General features: G+C 45.2%; 1 protein-coding gene across 1 annotated transcript in view; it reads right to left on the bottom strand.

The window, feature by feature from the left end:
* ada (adenosine deaminase) overlaps nt 1-14,586 on the bottom strand; it is a 28,175-nt gene extending 13,589 nt beyond the window's left edge. Inside the window, exons 1-6 of the mRNA XM_072448857.1 lie at nt 14,429-14,586; nt 12,026-12,266; nt 6,102-6,163; nt 5,116-5,238; nt 1,219-1,362; nt 552-667 (exon numbers count right to left, since the gene is read on the bottom strand). Coding sequence (XP_072304958.1) covers nt 552-667; nt 1,219-1,362; nt 5,116-5,238; nt 6,102-6,163; nt 12,026-12,266; nt 14,429-14,571 — 829 coding nt within the window. The 5' untranslated portion in view covers nt 14,572-14,586. The remainder of the gene's footprint in view (nt 1-551; nt 668-1,218; nt 1,363-5,115; nt 5,239-6,101; nt 6,164-12,025; nt 12,267-14,428) is intronic.
* Between the last annotated feature and the right edge of the window lie 5,002 nt (nt 14,587-19,588).

The raw sequence follows: 19,588 nt of genomic DNA, 5'->3' as shown, positions 1-19,588 counted from the left end.
TGGGAGGCGGAGCCAAGGGCTCAGACTACACTCTTCAAAAAGAAGACATGACAAAAAGTGCAGGATTACATTACCTTTTCTAACATTTATTTAACTTACAAAGGTCTTTATGGAGGTAAAGTTTAATGCCGTACTGCGTCTCCATGGAGACAAACAGGTGGCGGACCCTCCAACAGAAAAGTTATACTAATACTGAAACAATGTGTTGTTAGTGTGACATGATCACTGTATAAACTGTATTAAACATATAAACAACACTTTGCATGTGGCTGTGTTGGTTACAGAGTCATTGTGTTGTGTGCGTTTGTGTGTACACGCGTGTGTGCGTTTGTGCGTACACGCGTGTGTGCGTTTGTGCGTACACGCGTGTGTGCGTTTGTGTGTACACGCGTGTGCGTTTGTGTGTACACGCGTGTGTGCGTTTGTGTGTACACGCGTGTGCGTTTGTGTGTACACGCGTGTGTGCGTTTGTGTGTACACGCGTGTGCGTTTGTGTGTACACGCGTGTGTGTGTTTGCTCAGGACTCTGGCTGGACTCGAGCAGTTATTACTTGGCATGTGGCGCATGCAGCATAGAATGGACCTGGCTTTGGTTCTGAAGGCCCGCTCTCCTTCACGCAGACCCTCGTTCACCAGACGCACCACCTCGTCCGGGCTCAGGTCGCCCCTGAAACAAAACAGAAATTATTATACATATTCAAAAGGAAACTATTTATGCAAAATCTTATTTTGTCAGTTTTTAACCATATAACTTTGTTCCCTCAATAAAAACATACTTTGTGTTGTATTTAGCTTCATTTTCATAAATAATTTAATTTATCCCGTTCACGAGCTCATCTTCTCTGCTCCTTCACTGAGCCTCACATAAACACTCAGATTCCCAAATTCCCAGATTTGTGACGTCAAAAGGTAGAAATCTGAAGGTTTCCTGTGTAATAACATTACCATTTTGGGGCAAGCTAGCTTTTGTTTATTTCCCTATTGCAATTCCCTCTGCTAACAGTAGAGGGAGCGCTATCATACTGTATGTGTCTGTATTGTAGAATTTATTCAAACATGTTCTTACAATAGTGATAAAATAGTATCTTATCAGGTTGTTCTATTTGAATGTTAAGCGCTTCTGCAAGTTTGGATCCTGAGCTCTTCTGCCCCTTTTGTCTTCTAAACTCTCCGTAAACGTAAAGAGACATGGTTGTGTTGTGAGTGTGTCTTTCTTACTCGGTCTGGTTCCAGGGGATGGGGTCGACCTGAGTATTGGCCAGAAAGTGCGGGCTGTAGCGGACTTCCACGTACGCCACGCCCTCTTTGGCCTTGTCTTCCACAAACTCGTAGGCCGCCCTCTTGATGGCCTCGCGGTCTCCTCTGGAATCACAAACACAAACATCGTCATGGCGGTTTAAGGGGACGTCATGGCGGTTTACGGGGACACCCTGGCGGTTTACAGGGACGTCACGGCGGTTTACGGGGACATCACGGCGGTCTACGGGGCCGTCCTGCTGGTCTACGGGGCCGGTCTACGGGGCCGGTCTACGGGGCCGTCCTGCCGATCTACGGGGCCGTTGCGGTAGTTTAGCGGGCCGTCATGGCAGTTTACAGGGACGTCATGGCGGTTTACAAAAATTAGATGCTAATTTATGCTAAAACTAGCGTCAAAACAAGATGGTATCGATACTGAAAAGAAGAATCACATAAATAGGATAACATTTTACCTCTCTTTGGTAACATTGAGGAAAGTATTATGATTTAGTGTCAAAAATAACAACTATTGACAATTTAGTGCTCAAAAACATACATTCTTTCCACAATTCTGATCCGCAACTCGCCCAGGTAAGTTTACCACCATCATGAGCCATAACATCTCCCCATAGACCCTCCCCCAGCAAATGTGCACAGTGCACAGTGCAAAGTTGTGCGTGGACGTTTTTAGATCTCAACAATGTGCTGCTGACTCAGAACTGCACAAAAACTCCAGTTTCTGCGGAAACCACCGCCGAAACCACCGCTGAGTCGTGGTTTGCAGAGTAAGAAGAAACAGAAATGCCACGGCACATTCAGTCTGAGAACGTCTCATTCATCTAAAAGGACAGAAAATCTACTGTAAAATGTCCCAAAACAGACTGAACTGTTCACCAACTGGTCACAGGCAGTTGCTTCCACGTGGTTCTCATCCAACAATGACCTAAGATAAAATCCCCCCCACCCCTCTGTAGGGGAATGGAGATGGACAAAATCTCTCTTTGAACATTGGGGGGGGTTTTCATTCTCCCTCTCTCCCTCACCACAGGGAGCCGCTGTGACCTTTGTGATAACAGACCTTCTCCCCTGTGACTTTCAGGAGGACGCCCCGATGAAAACCATGTTTTATGTGATTATGCCATGAATGTTCGTCTGTATCAACTCCATACATCGCATGTTTCACCTTGTGTTACGTATTTTTCCACTGTTTAAGGTTTTATATTCCCAATGCTTTAACTCAAGTGCCCATCACAGGTGAAAGAAGATGTAAAATGTATCTACCTCAAGAAAAAAATTGTACAAATTGCCCAAAAGTGTTTAACGTGTAAATGTTAAAACAGGGTTTAAATGTTTTGCCATTATTTACGTTACTCCGGCTTTATTTTCTCGGCCAGGAAATGTTAAACAGGAAGTCTGCGCAGTAGCGCCCGCCCCTTTCGCTCCCAGCATGCCCTGCGGGCCAGGTAACAAAAGGACGCTCCGAGCTAGAAACGCTCTCTTCTCTTCTCCTCCTCTTTGTGTTCAAGCTTTTTCTTTTCTCTTGGAAGCCGTCTCCACGGACGAGCCGTTCACCTTTTTCCTTTGTCTCAACAAAAAATCCGTCCGACAGGTGGTCGACAAGGCCATGCCAGCCCTGGACTCTGAAACCACCTGAAACCGCCTGGAACTACCTGGAACTAAGCTCAAGCGCTAAACCGGACAGAGACTATCTTTGCTACTTTGTTTCTCTTATTTTTGAAGTAATCTACGCCGTTTACATGGATCAGCGCTACGTTCTCATCTGAGTAAAGGCCGCGTGAGGAGCTAACGCGCCGCTAAAGCGTTCTACCACTAAGGAACTCCCGGATATCGCCTCCGTTGCCACCGGCGCCAAGGACCTCACAGCACGCCACTGCCTTCGCCGCCACACCGCTCCACGCGACGCCTCGCTACGGATCTCGTCCGCGGACAAGGACCAGCCGGACCGAGTCTCTACAAAATCGTAAGCCGAGTTCAGTGTGCGGTTCTTTGTAGCGTGATTTGGGTAGAGCTCAGCTGTTCCTACTCCCTTTAGCTTCTCACTTTCCCTCTCTTTTGATATAGATTAGCATAGACACGTTTGATTATCAAAGGCAAAACCCTGGTTTAACATTATCTGCATGAAACTTGCTGTCAAATCTGATATAACATCACCTGTGATTTACCTGTGCGCATTTCTGCTCCGGTGTTTTTGATTGCCCTTTGGATAAATAAACTACACAAAAGAGTTATTGACTATTGTTTGTTTGAATAGACTATGTGTAAGTCCCTGAATCGTGAAACACCCTTCAGACCTTTTTAACGAGCGCGATTAAGGACCGTATCTTAGCTCTTTGGGTTTTACCCTGGTGCCCCGTCTTGTCTCGTTTCTGCTAAGAAATCTTCCTTAATCATAAACTGAATGCCTGTAGTTTGAGACCCTATACCTCAAACCCTTGTTTCATTACAGTTCTCATCCCTCCTTTCTCGCGCTTGAAGTACGCCATTCTTCCCTACTCCACTGTTCCGATTGGTCGACCGGGCTCTGGCTCCGACTCTGCCCCCTGTTGGGCCAAACGCACGCAAACCAAAAAAGTAATAATTGTGACAATTTTGGAAGCAAAATTATGTATTTTTGTCCAAAAAAATAGATCTAAATGTAAAGAACTATATTTTTTTCTGACCGTTTTCCTTATTTTGTCTTTCAGAAAGTTGAATTTAATAAAACACTGTTACAAACTTGAGGAACAGTCACATGTCAAATCATGAGAATAATAATAATAATAATAATCGGGAATACTAAAATAATAATAATAAATTCCAATCCAACTTTATTTGTATAGCACATTTTACCAACACAAAGTCTCCAAAGTGCTGCACAATGCTTTAAATTGTGATGTTTTTGCCCCTACAATAATCATAACACTAAAATATGATATCGGGATATCGCTGTGTGGCATAACTGGTTTGGGAAAGAACGGCCGAGAAGTATCTAAGTACATGTAGCAAAAATACAGACTAAATGCATTCGGAAAACAGTTTTGGAAATATATATATATATATATATATATATATATATATATATATATATATATATATATATATAAATATGTATGCAGTACTTGATCAAATAGAAAACCAAAGATCTCTCTTTCTCTAGTGATAAATAAATGCAGAACAACTCGGCGTGAAAGTATTCCAAGTACTCAGAATACAGTTACTCTAATTTAAAGCAGGATTTCAGTATTTTGTCATTTTATAGTATTAGCAACACTGTAAAATGTTATTAATACATTTAAAAACTGTAACTTTTCTGTTTGCTCCACAGCTCTAGCCACCAAAAAAAGTTAAGTACAGCACCTTCACTTCCTGTTTGGACTTTGGAAATTATGCAGCAAACACTGGGCCAAAGCTCATCTAATGCTACAATTATTTTTATTTGATAAATAAAAATATATGAGAGCGACTTTACTTTGTTTACTTAATGTTTAAAGCATCAAAAAAGTGTGAAAATTATGCATAAAATACCCAGTGTGATGTCACTTCCTGTCATTTTCAGCAGATTATTCAACGTTTTCTCCACAAATACCTGCTCAATTGGTGTAAAACAATAATGTACATGTTCAACAGTTATAAATACACCAAAATAAAGTAAAAACTATAAAATCGTTAAAACCTGTCATTCCGTCACTTTAAAGACTTATGTCCCTCGTGCTTCGCAGCCTCGAGGCATCAGCGCTTTCTCATTCACAAAGATAAGACACTATCTACAAACTGCTCCATTAAACCCCAACTTTGACCCTTTGAACTGGAGCAGGTGTGTGGACCCCGCCCCGTGCGTCACATGTGCAGCACACGAGGAAAACGACGACAGAAACGTACGCGATGACGTGCATGTACTCGGCGAATCGTCCCAGGAACTCGGTGAGGCTGCCGGGCTTTTGGACGATTATTATCTGTGTCATTTCCTCCACGGTGTCGGCGGGAAGAGGAATGCCACGCCGCCTGAAAAAGGGAAAGAAGAGAGCGAGAAACTGTCAAAATAAAGAGTAAAAGAAGCGCAATTTAAATTCTTCTGAAAGTAAAAGTTAAATGAAATCCAAAGTCAAACTGTCCAATAAGGTACTTTTCATCCAGTGCATGACCAGTATTATGAAACAAAACTACAAAACTGAATAAAGAGGAACGTTAATGGAATGTAAACTGTCAGCGGCTCCAAGAGTTAAAAATGTTACCATATTTTCCGGACTATAAGTCGCACCTTTTTTCACAGTTTTGGCCTGGGTGCGACTTATATGTGATATTATTCGTTACTTTCACATGACAACCACAAGAGGGCGCTCTAGGCTCTAAGCGACGCAGAAGAAGAATCTGCACTTCCTCTACCTCCGGAGTTTGTGGAGTTGTTTAGAAGTGACACAGAGGAAGAAGAATTCAATGGATTTAGTGATTTGGGGTAAAACTGATGCTTTGGTAAACTTGTTAGCATGTTCTTTATGCTATAGTTATCTGAATAACTGTTCATATGTTACGTTAGCATACCAGACACTTACCACAGTTCTGTCTGTGCCTCATGTAGCTGAAGGTGTTAGCGTTAGCATACGTACACCTATTCACCATGTTCTCTCATCTGTTATTATTTTAAACTGCATTTCAAGATTAAATGTCTGTTCTTCGTCTTGGTTTTATCAAATACATTTGACTAAAAACGACTTATTCTCCAGTGCGACTTATATATGTTCTTTTTCTTCTCTATTATGCATTTTTGGCTGGTGCGACTTATAGTCAGGAAAATACGGTAAGTAGTATTTAAGTTTTTTTTGCAGTAATTTATGTTTAAATCTCCACTCCCCCATTTCAAGACTCACTTGGCGACATCGAGAATGGTCTGCACTCGGATGGCTCCATCGAGGTGCACGTGAAGTTCAACCTGTGAAAGTACAAAACTGTGATTATTCCTCATTTGAACGCTGCAGTGAATGTGTGGATCTGGTCCAGAAGCTGTGAATGTTTCCTCTTGGACAGCAGAGCACTCCAGGTCCTGCATGGAAACCTGGTATGACTGAATGTATGTTTCATCCAAAACATACATCATGGAAACCTCCAGCCAAAGTTCTGGGGGCGGGTCCCTGTGTCATAATATTTAATATACAGAGACTCAAAGTGAAGACACAAGGCTGTGACGGCCCCTGGTTGTCCTAGTTGAGGCTTTGCCAGAGGGCCCCAGAGAGGCCCCAGCTGTTCAGCCTCTCTCCAGAGCGCCAGCCCAGATCCGGTGAGCCATGCTCTTTGGCACATGTTCTGTTTTGTTAATGTCTCTACTGGACCCTCGGGCCCATGGGTCGAGACAAAGGCATTAAAGTGACAGGAAAGTGTAGAGAGTGTAGGAGAGAGTGTAGGAGGAGAGACTTGTGCACAAGCAGAGCTGCTTTAAAGTCCCTTCTCTGAGCCACAGGGGGCAGTGCAGAGACCTGAGAACAGGACTAATGTGATGGTACTTCCTGGTTCTAGTCGGGACCTGAGCAGCAGCGTTCTGAATGTACTGCAGCTGTTTTACAGCTCGTTTGGAGAGGCCAGTGAGCAGGCGTTACAGTAGTCTAATCTACTGGAGACAAACACATGGATAAGTCTCTCCAAGTCTGGTTTAGACACTATATTTTTGATTTTGGTAATGTTTTTTTGTAATATTTTAGACGGTTTGCATCCACACACTGATCTGTTGGATACAGTGACAGAGTGAATCCACTGGTCCATATTCACCTGCGACAGTGAAACATAGATCTGACTCGTCTGCATCATTGTGATAGGACCCATTTTCACTGCGTATCAGGTTAGAGGTTGAACAGAAGAGGACCCAGGACTGACCCTTGGGGCACCCCACAGGTCAGGGGCATGTGGTCTGAGACACAAAGTACTTCCTGTCTTCCAGATAGAACCGTAACCAGTTTAGGGCGGGGCCAGTGATGCCCACCCAGTCCTCTTGTCTCTGTAAGAGGGTCCCATGATCGACAGTGTCAAAAGCAGCACTCAGATCTAATGGAATTAAGACTGAGGCTTTGCCCGTGTCAGTGTTCTGGCGGATGTCATTGTCACCTTGACAACAGTGGTCTCAGTGCTGTGATGAGGTCTAAAACCTGACTGAAAAACATCAAATGAGTTGTTTAGTAAGATGAAATCTGTGAACTGTTGTAAACAACCTTTTTAAGGACTTCACTCCAAAATGGCAGTAATTACGGCCCATCTCTAATATCAGTATGCGGCATCAAGACTGCTCTTCTTTCAAAGCCCTTGGGAGTGTTTCAGAGTGAAGCCACATGTTAACTATGTGAGTGAGTGGTGCTAACACACCGTTCAGTAGTAGCAGTATTAGTAGTAGAAGTTGTCACAGTAATGAAATGTGACATGTGACATTTGTGCTGAGGGAGCAGTGAAGGAGCCAGAGCAGGTCATAAAGATCAAGGAGGTCTGTCCACTCCAAGAACACGACACTGACACATTTTTCACCGGCCAAATCTGCACAACAACAAACGCGTCTCCGTGGGTCGTATGAGTCCTGGCCCTGGCCCTGGTTTTAGTCCTAGTCCTGGTTTTAGTCCTGGCCCTGGTTTTAGTGGAGTCAGTAAAAGCATGTGGTCTTGAGGTAACTTTGGAGGAAGAAATTGGGCTTTTAGTGTTAAATAGCACTTCTAATATTGGCATTAATCAATATGAGGGAAAAGATTAAGGAAAAAGTGTGATTTGTTATCGCCCAAAACGTACAGCGAACTTGATTTTAAAACATAAAACGCAAATCTGAGCGACGTATCGAAAGATTGTGTGTCGTTTATGCTTAAAAATATGAAAAAGGCCGTTAAAAAGAGACGGAAACATCCAGTGTAAAGAGTATAAAGTGAGATTTCTGCACTTTAATGGTTCATTCTGGTTTTAAGTGACACTTTACAGACACATTTTTACACATTCTTGTTACGTCGCTCTGAATATTGCTATTGAGAAACCTTTTTTGATATATTTTGTGAACTCACCTCTCGAGCCATTCACTAAATCATCTGTTCAAACGTGTCAGATGAACACTTGTGCAATACTTTCATCATGACACACAACATATTGAGAAACGCCTTTGGAAAAAAAATAAGCAAAGACCTCCAGAAGATGATCCAACAAGTTATGAAACCAAAGTTTGAAAACTCTTTTGCAACATTTCCTTCCCCTAAACTCATTTTCCCGTTCTGTATTCAACATTATTTATGAAAACGCACAAAGTTCTATCCCTCTCTATCTCACACCATGGTACAGACTCGCTTAGTCCTGCTTTGGTTCGGTTTATTTTCAGTTTCGTCAGTTTCGATGTGGCGTTTGTGCAAGTGTCGACTCAGACCAACTTTTACCCACTAAACACATGTGCAATAGGCTCCTCCCACATATAGTCATATAGTTCAGATAGAGATACAAAATGTTCTAAACTGTTCAGGAAAGGTCCGACTTACGCTAATTTTACGTGACGTTTTACAGTATTTCAACGTGTTCAAAAACCCAAGTTCCTTTGACAACTTTAGAGTGAAATTACAAGTATGCTGTTTGTTGTCATTTGAGGTGATTTGCTTTTATTCAGTTACTTACAATGATGGAAAAGCTCAAAGTGGTTTCTGGTTCGATTCTCGCCCTTCTTTGCTTTAAAAATGACAGATTGTGCGTTTTCACACTCAGATTCTGAAGTGTAAAAACACAGAGGAGCTGCAGCAGCCGTCATTTGCTCAGCGACGGTTTGCGTTTCCTGTGCGTAATCTGCAAAGTGTTCACGCGAGATAAGGAGCTCGTAGAAAAACACGCCTCGTTTAAGGTTATCGCACGAAGCGCTGGGTACAAGTACTTTCAAATACATTTACTTTGTATTTCAGTCACGTTTCAGACAGAATGAAGCACATGCATTAGCCCTGCCGTTTACCCACACTCATAATATGAAGTCTTCACCATGACAGGGCAAAACCGTGTCATCCGGAGTTATCGTTATCTGCAGATTAATTAGTCCTTCTGCGGTCGCGGTTTCTGGTGTTACAAAACTACATGGAATTGAACTTTTCTGGCCATTAAGATGCTGCCGCTGCTTAGCCCGGGATGTTCCGCAGTATGGCATTAAAACATCACTGAGCAGCTGCAGAAGAAGAACCAAGCTTCCTGCAGTACTGCTCAGCGGCCTGTAGAGGTCACTAAAAAGACACGGTGATTTCAGCCGAGCTTCAGAAGCAGAAGTGAGAAAAAGGGGCTTATGTGGATATATTTTAGAACAATTTATATATAGTTGTGACAAACGGTCATTTTAGATTTTATAGGCCATCACTGACTGCCCTGACGGCACGCCATCGGTTAACATGCATCTCAAAAAAAACACTCGTCTTACATTAGTCTTGCAGTAGTTTTGATTAAATATTTGTATGTTCCTGGGTGCGCTACAATGACCCCGAGTGCAGTGAACAGGCACTCCTTCTGAACAGGCCATGAAAATTTAATGAGTTTGTGGGAAGGTTCTGTCAATGCAGCGGCTCAGGTCTCTCCCTCTAGTCCAGGTCTAGTCCTGGTTCAGACCTGGTTCAGACCTGGTTCAGACCTGGTTTAGACCTGGTTTAGTCCCGGTTTAGTCCCGGTTCAGTCCCGGTCCAGTCCCGGTTTAATCCCGGTTCAGTCCTGGTTCAGTCCTGGTTTAGTCCTGGTTTAGTCCTGGTTTAGTCCTGGTTCAGTCCTGGTTCAGTCCTGGTTCAGTCCTGGTTCAGTCCTGGTTCAGTCCTGGTTTAGTCCTGGTTTAGTCCTGGTTTAGTCCTAGTTTAGTCCTAGTTTAGTCCTAGTTTAGTCCTAGTTTAGTCCTGGTTCAGTCCTGGTTTAGTCCTGGTTCAGTCCTGGTCCAGTCCCGGTCCAGTCCCGGTTTAGTCCCGGTCCAGTCCCGGTTCAGTCCCGGTTCAGTCCCGGTTTAGTCCCGGTCCAGTCCCGGTTCAGTCCCGGTTCAGTCCCGGTCCAGTCCCGGTCCAGTCCCGGTTTAGACCTGGTTTAGTCATGGTTTAGTTAGAGTCATGGTTTAAACTGGTTTCAGCACTAGATCTAGATGCTCTTCGTCTGCCTGGATGAACGCTCTATATCAGGGGTGTCAAACATACGCATCCGGCCCGCCGAACATTTCTAATTTATATTTATTAATTTAATTTTCAATAGATTCATAGAACCATAATTACATCTATAACTTTCGTTTTTATTGCTTATCCGAGGGAGAAGTGCTGAAAAGTGCCGAGGCGCGCTGCGCACTTTATAGCACTTCTGAGCACAAGTCTGAGCGAGGAAACAGGTTTTAGGAAAGACGTGGAAGAAAGAAAGGGGACGGTTTTGTGGATGTTAGAGCTGTGCTAAAAGTGGAGCTAATGTGGAGCTAACTTCTGTGATGACGCTCTGTGAGGAAAACATCCTCTACATACCTGGACAAATCAGGATCCACAGGTAAAAACACAGGTCAAGTCTGAACATGACTGTGTCCACACTAATGTGACTGTGAACACAAACACAATGATCTCATTTGAGTCACTACATAAATTATTTGTCACCAAGATCAGCTTAAATTAAAGCCGCGGCAGCGGCGATGATGGCTCTCGCCTCCCGCGCGACCACTTTCCCGCCTGTCCATGTTTTCTGCGGCGTTTTGCGGCATACCAAACGAAGCTCAGTAATTCACCGTTGATGATTGAGTTTGCGATTCAAATAGTAGTTTGTCCTGACAAATTGCAAAATTGTGCTGAACGCAGACCTGAGCAGGGAGAAAGCGAGAGAGCCTCGGTGAATAAAGCCTAAAGAATAATAATTCTAATGCGGCACGAGAAGAAATGTCCCATCAAAATAAAAGCGGAAGAGGAAGTGAAGGCATTCATTGTGCCTCTGCTGGCCATTTGTGAAAATGCACAATATCTGCAATCCACTTTTTTCATGGCTCGGCCCGAGACGCCATGTCTTTCACCTGATGCCACTCCCCCGTCGAAATTCGGCCCGCGGCCCAAAATGAGTTTGACACCCCTGCTTTAGATCTCCCTCCGTCCTCCTGAAGGTTCTGTGGAGTCAGATCTCTCCTTCACTGTGGTTCTCCCTGAGCTTTCTACCTTCTCCCAAAGGGCCCAGAGGATTTCCTTGCCCAGACGGAGAGTCTAAGGTCGGTAAATAACGTTGTCATTGGTAGTAAACGTTGTGTAGGACGATTATGAACATCCAGAGTTCAGACCTGCACAATACAGAGCAAACTTATCCCTCTGTCAACACCGGCTGGTACAATAATCACTCTGGAGCTAAACACACCGTCTGACTCAGAGTCACTGCTTTTTAAATGAAAACTTTGAAAAATACCTATTTTTATTTAGTATTTAAGTAATTTAACACCTGTTTAGTCTCACTTTGTTTTTATTGTGACAGTTTGGTCAATACATTATGACATGAACCTATTTATTTTAATATAACTTAATTTATTGGTTCAAAAAGTATATTGAAAGATCACAATAACATCCCAATAGTCTTGTATCAGTAAATGACAATAACTTCTAATGTTCATAGAGCCAGTTTAGTGGGAAAAGGTCACATTCTAAATAAAAAATAGATTATATTTCTAGTTTCACCGGCGGCGTGAAAAAGAACAATAGTCTTTGTAAGAGAGAATGATTGAAAGTGAAACGAAGCTGTTCTGGTTCCCGCGTGTAGTTTCCGTCTTTGTTAGATCAATTTCCGCGCGACAAACACGCGTCTAACGTTTAAAAACACCGTAAACCACTCGTACCTTCGGCTGGTTAAAAACGGCTCCGGAATCCATGCTGCGGGAACGGTTCGTGCTGCGGACTGAGCTCGGGGCTCGCGGAGAGCTCGGGTTTATGGTCGCAGCCCCGTCATAGAACGGGCATGCGCTCTGAGGGGCGGCTGGAGAGCGGCCGTGGATGAGGGCGAGAGGCACCGCCGCTTCGGTCTGTGTCCGGGCCGGGCCGGTCTGTGTCCTCCTGCGCACGGTCCAGAGCCGTGACCACCTGAGAAGAAGGATTATCACAAGCTTTGCGCCCATGTGATGAGAGCTTTACCGGTAATTGGCTCCGTTACGACACCAACATGTGGCACGAGCATAAAGTAACATTTATACACAAAAAAATCACCCTTTTTTAATTGAATTGAATTGAATTGAATTTTATTTTATCTGTACTGTACTGTACTGTTTTATTTTTTTAGTATATTATATAATATTTTATTTTGTATAATATTATTTTATGGCATTTATTTATGTATATATATATATGTGTATATGTGTGCATGTATATATACACACACACACACACTATATATATATATATATATATATATATATATATATATAAATGCCATAAAATAATATTATACAAAATAAAATATTATATAATATATTAAAAAAATTAAATAGAACAGTATATATATATATATATATATATATATATATATATATATATATATATATATATATATATATATATATATATATATATATATATATATATATATATATATATATATATCTCCATCCATCCATTTTCTTCCGCTTTATCTGGGGCCGGGTCGCGGGGGCAGTAGTCTAACCAGGGACTCCCAGACTTCCCCCTCCCCAGACACTTCCTCCAACTCCTCCGGGGGGATCCCGAGGCGTTCCCAGGCCAGCCGAGAGACATAGTCTCTCCAGCGTGTCTTGGGTCTTCCCCGGTCGAAACTCATTTTGACCGCTTGTATCCGCGATCTTGTCCTTTCGGCCATTACCCAAAGCTCATGACCATAGGTGAGGTCAGAACGTAGACCAACCGGTAAATCGAGAGCTTTGCCTTTCGACTCAGCTCCTTCTTCACCACAACAGTCGATGCAGCGATTGTATCACTGCAGCTGCTGCACCGATCCAACTGTCAATCTCACACTCCATCCTTCCCTTACTCGTGAACAAGACTCAAAGATACTTGAACTCCTCCACTTGGGGCAAGGACTCCCCACCCGAAGGCGAAGGGACGCGACCCTCTCGTCCACCGGGGTGAACTCTAACACGTGGCGGCTGAGCTGAGGGGCTATAAGCCCACACCAGCCCCGCCTCTCCCCGCGGGCAACACCAGAGAAGTGGAGCGTCCAGCCCCTCTCGAGGAGATGGGTTCCAGAGCCCAAACTGTGCGTGGAGGTGAGGCCGACTATATCTAGTCGATATCGCTCAACCTCCCGCACAAGCTCAGGCTCTTTCCCCCCCAGCGAGGTGACATTCCATGTCCCCAGAGTTAGTCTCTGTGTCTGGAGATCTGGTCGCCGAGGCCCCTGCCGTCGACTGCCGCCCAGATCTCTCTGCACCGGCCCCTTATGGATCCTCCTGCGGGTGGTGGGCCCATGGGAGGGCGGCCCCACGTCGCTCTTTCGGGCTGTGCCCGGCCGGGCCCCGTGGGGAAAGACCCGGCCACCAGGCGCTCGCCATCGAGCACCCATCCCAGGGCTGGCTCCAGGATGGGGCCCCGGTGACGCCGATCCGGGCGACGTAAACGGCCTTGTTCTTTTTGTCATCATAAGAGGCTTCTGAACTGATCTTTGTCTGACCCGTCACCTAGGACCTGTTTGCCTTGGGAGACCCTACCAGGGGCTTGAAGCCCCCCGACAACATAGCTCCTGGGATCATACGGGCACTCAAACTCAAACCCCTCCACCACATTAAGGTGTCAGTTCAAGGAGAGGTATATATATATATATATATATATATATATATATATATATATATATATATATATATATATATATATATATGTATGTATGTATGTATGTGTATATATGTATGTATATACATACATACACATACATATATACATACACATATATATGTATATAAAACAATTTCTTTTTTTCTGATGCCACTCCCCTATTCTCAACTTTTGCTCCTAAAACTTAAGCCTCCCTAAGTCTGTTCTGCTAGTTTTTATTTGACCCTCTTCTGTTCTTCTGTTGTATTTATTTTGTCGTTTAGTTTGTGTTTGTTCTAAGTTCTGATGAAAAATAAAATGGTTAAAAAAAAAGACCGTGGCTACAGAGCCGCGGTGCGGTCAAATAGCCCAGCAGTTTCAGGAGCCGCGGCACAAAATAACATAGTTTCGGCCGCGCGCCGCGGCTCTGTAGACACTCCCAAAAAGGAATTACTGCCCATCCCTACCTTGCTGGACCGGGGCTGGACTGCGGCCGCACCGGGGCTGCACCGGGGCTGGACCGGGGCTGGACCGGGGCTGCACCGGGGCTGGAGCCACACATTCGGACCCCGGCTCCGAGGGTCCCCCAGGGGGTTGAACAAGGCGTCATCCGGACGGGGCGACTCCACACCGCGGCACTGAAACAACACGCGCTTTAGTGGCGTATAAACATGGATAAAAAAACATTGATAAAAACATGAATATTGCGGGAACATAGTGTGAAAAATACCTGGAGCAGCAGCGCACGGGCGTCAACGTAAACACACGTAACCGGAAAGGGAGAGGCACCAGCTAGAGAAGGAAAAGGAAGAACAGGAGGAAGAAGAGGAGGAAGAAGAGGAGGAAGAAGAGAAAGAAGGAGAGGCTTTTTATTCTAAAATGTTACCTACTCATGGATTTATTAAACAGAATCTTCTGGACACAGTTTAGTGCCAAACCCACTTCCACTTAAAAGAAAACACAGTCACTAAAAGCTTCTTTCCTGCTTTGATAGAAGAAGATTCTAAGTTTTAGAGAAAATTTAAAAGTGTCACATCCAAACTCTCTCTCTGGAAAAGGACTGAACAGGACTAAACCAGGTCTGAATCAGGTCTGAATCAGGTCTAAACCAGGACTAAACCAGGTCTAAACCAGGACTAAAGTCTGAGTAACTCTAAGTATGTTTCAGAGTTCTCTCTCTCTCTCGCTCTCTGTGTTTTTGGAGCCGATTGCAAAAGAGAAAACACTGTAAAAACACATGTCCAAAAGGAAGCGCCTCCGGCCAACAACGTGAACATTCAGCTCCACATTTTAAACTCCCAAAGCTGCAATCATATTTACCCACAATACAACTGTGTATATGCAAACATATACATGGTTTTCATAAGGAAGACAGTTGTTGTTGTTGTTATTACTAGCCATATTTTTCATTTTCCGGTAATACTTACATTGAGTTACAATTATCAACAAAATCTCAGGTACTTCAAACATAAAATTTCATATTTGATAAATGTACAGAATATGTCAAAGTAATCCCCAAATAATGTAACTAAGTTACCTTCTTGAGGAAGTAACTGAGTCATGTAACTTAAGACTTACTGTGTGAAATGACCAAACATCCGACGTCTGGAGATTGAAATATAAACATCAGATTTCTTTCTTTTGTTTCTTTCTTTTGAGACGTTTAACTGTTTATTTTACAAAAGTGAATGTTGCAGACAGTGGAGACAGGGAACTGGACGACACGTGGAGCTGGACGACACGTGGGGCTGGACGGCAAGTGGGGCTGGACGACACGTGGGGCTGGACGACACGTGGAGCTGGACGACACGAGGGGCTGGACGACACGAGGGGCTGGATGACACGAGGAGCTGGACGACACGAGGAGCTGGACGACACGAAGGGCTGGACGACACGAGGGGCTGGACGGCAAGTGGGGCTGGACGACACGTGGGGCTGGACGACACGTGGAGCTGGACGACACGAGGGGCTGGACGACACGAGGGGCTGGACGACACGTGGAGCTGGACGACACGAGGGGCTGGACGACACGTGGAGCTGGACGACACGAGGGGCTGGACGACACGAGGGGCTGGATGACACGAGGGGCTGGATGACACGAGGAGCTGGACGACACGAGGAGCTGGACGACACGAAGGGCTGGACGACACGAGGGGCTGGACGGCAAGTGGGGCTGGACGACACGTGGGGCTGGACGACACGTGGAGCTGGACGACACGAGGGGCTGGACGACACGAGGGGCTGGACGACACGTGGAGCTGGACGACACGAGGGGCTGGACGACACGAGGGGCTGGACGACACGTGGAGCTGGACGACACGAGGGGCTGGACGACACGAGGGGCTGGATGACACGAGGAGCTGGACGACACGAGGGGCTGGACGACACGAGGGGCTGGACGACACGAGGGGCTGGACGACACGAGGGGCTGGACGACACGAAGGGCTGGACGACACGAGGGGCTGGACGACACGAGGGGCTGGACGACACGAGGGGCTGGACGACACGAGGGGCTGGACGGCAAGTGGGGCTGGACGACACGTGGGGCTGGACGACACGTGGAGCTGGACGACACGAGGGGCTGGACGACACGAGGGGCTGGACGACACGTGGAGCTGGACGACACGAGGGGCTGGACGACACGTGGGGCTGGACGACACGTGGAGCTGGACGACACGAGGGGCTGGACGACACGAGGGGCTGGATGACACGAGGAGCTGGACGACACGAGGAGCTGGACGACACGAAGGGCTGGACGACACGAGGGGCTGGACGGCAAGTGGGGCTGGACGACACGTGGGGCTGGACGACACGTGGAGCTGGACGACACGAGGGGCTGGACGACACGAGGGGCTGGACGACACGTGGAGCTGGACGACACGAGGGGCTGGACGACACGAGGGGCTGGACGACACGTGGAGCTGGACGACACGAGGGGCTGGACGACACGAGGGGCTGGATGACACGAGGAGCTGGACGACACGAGGAGCTGGACGACACGAAGGGCTGGACGACACGAGGGGCTGGACGGCAAGTGGGGCTGGACGACACGTGGAGCTGGACGACACGTGGAGCTGGACGACACGAGGGGCTGGACGACACGAGGGGCTGGACGACACGTGGAGCTGGACGACACGAGGGGCTGGACGACACGAGGGGCTGGACGACACGTGGAGCTGGACGACACGAGGGGCTGGACGACACGAGGGGCTGGATGACACGAGGAGCTGGACGACACGAGGGGCTGGACGACACGAAGGGCTGGACGACACGAGGGGCTGGACGACACGAGGGGCTGGACGACACGAGGGGCTGGACGACACGAGGAGCTGGACGACACGAGGAGCTGGACGACACGAGGGGCTGGACGACACGAGGGGCTGGACGACACGAGGGGCTGGACGACACGAAGGGCTGGACGACACGAGGGGCTGGACGACACGAGGGGCTGGACGACACGAGGGGCTGGACGACACGAGGAGCTGTGGCAGAATGACATTGAGAAGACCGCTCTGATGTACTGTAGGTGGAAAAATTGATGAAGAGCAGGTGTGTCTAATCTGCAGCCCTGTGATAAGATGGACACGCCCCATGCCACACCCCCTGCCACACCCACACTCCGCTGAAACACGAGAGCGAACACACAAAACAAAACTATAACATGTACTTTGTTTTCCCCATGGATCGACCGACTCGTGTTCTTGATGATCAGACTTCTCTTGGTCAGTCTGCCCCAGGGCAGCGGTGGCTACGCATATCCGAGATGTGGTCAGGGGAAAAGATTAATATTAAAGCAGATTTAGTTATATTATGGAAGAAATAAAATGTGAATCCTGGCTCCTGCTCCATCTGAGGGAAGCAAAAACAAATGTACTCGATTAACCTTTGGTGACTTAATGTGTGGACGTGTATTCACTCCAGTTCACGTATTTTCCCGATAAAATACAGCGTACGTATAAATACTTCTGCGTTTGAAAAATGAGGACTTGACAGAGTTTGAAACGCCACACGTCCTGAGGCAGCAGAACGTGACAGAAAGTCCAAGATTCAGCGTCTGGTCCGGACTTCCTCTCCAACAACCTCTGCTCATATCTGCTGATCTAGAGACTGTTCTATAACTACTGCTACAATTACTACAACAAAGACAACAACAACAACTATTAAAGCTATTCATTCTAAACCTCAAGCAGGAGTGGAAAGTAACAGATCCTCACATTCTTGTAATTGGGCCGGTTTCTTGGGCAATTTCACTTTTTGGAGGAGATTTTTAAGCGGCGATGCGTCTCTGCTTCTCTGTATCGAGTATAAGTACTATAGAGCCGTGTAATACTAGCTGTGTAATTATAGGCACGTTTAAAATCATATAATTACAATCTGTCTGCTCCTTTCTAGACTTTCAGATTGTGTGTTGCATTTAAGCTGCATTCAGCGTAAATCTGTCACATTCCTCAAGTTCTACATAAAAGACTCATCCAAAAATTGCGTTAAAAATTCTTTTTTGTTCATTTTTTCCACAATTGTTAGCGTGAAAACAAATACGTAAAAAAATAAGTTAGAAAATAAAGAAGGGGCGGCATCCAAACTGTTGAATAAATCCAAAATAAAGGTTGTATTTGTATTATATTATTGCGTATGTTGGTTATAATGGTGGTCAGTTCCTTAGTCGTCGGCACTGGATCACTCCATCGTCTCCACGGCGATGGTTCTGAGGCCCAAACACGTTGTTCCGAAGCTGAGTTGGCTGGTGGTGCTGAAAACAGTCTGAATTTCCTTGGCCCCTGACAGCTTTAACCGCATCTTAACTTTACTCATTTGGAATTATAGTTCATTAGTTATAGTTCATTTTCAGCCGTCGTACTGCACACATATTCAATACTCTGTCCACCACTGCTACTACAACTTTTAAGTTTTTACAAACTTCTCTGATACTTTAAAGCTGTAATCCTCTGCATAGAATAAGTAGAGAATCAGTCTGGATCACAGGCCGAACTTTATTACTGTTTATGCCCAGTTTAGTCAGTTTACAGTTGCTAAAATTTCTCCAAATTGATCAACTGAAAGGCTTTGTTGAGTTTGTTTTTTTACAATTTCTCTGTGGTTGAACAGCAGCGCCACTAGAGAGCGGTGGAGAGTCACAAAGTTGCTCCTGCAGCGCTGCATTATGGGACATGTTGTACCATCATCGTCCACCAGAGTGTGTTATTGCACATTGCAGGCTCCACATTGATGAACGTTTGTATTTTATGTCGTATATTCTTGGAGAGTTTGAGGAAAATCAATTTAGAGTTTCTCTGTTTTAGTATTAGTATTAGTATTAGTATTAGTATTAGTATTAGTATTAGTATTAGTATTAATATTAATATTAATATTACTATTAGTAGTAGTAGTAGTATTAGTATTAGTATTAGTATTAATATTAATATTAATATTAATATTAATATTAATATTAATATTAGTATTAGTAGTAGTAGTAGTAGTAGTAGTAGCAGTAGTAGTAGCGGTTAACACATCAGAATCAGAAAAGGTTTATTGCCATTGTCAATTCCCAAACATAGGAGCTTTGGTGATTTGGTAAAACATAAAACAATGAACAAGGATAAAACAACCTATATAAGTCAAGAAGAAAA

Source organism: Eucyclogobius newberryi, unplaced genomic scaffold (assembly GCF_026437365.1).
Source record: "Eucyclogobius newberryi isolate DKJ021-1_F unplaced genomic scaffold, fEucNew1.0.hap1 SCAF_17, whole genome shotgun sequence".
In the NCBI taxonomy this organism is placed as follows: domain Eukaryota; kingdom Metazoa; phylum Chordata; class Actinopteri; order Gobiiformes; family Gobiidae; genus Eucyclogobius; species Eucyclogobius newberryi.
The sequence above is the reverse complement of the archived record's forward strand: the minus strand, read 5'-3'. Positions and strand labels throughout refer to the sequence as shown.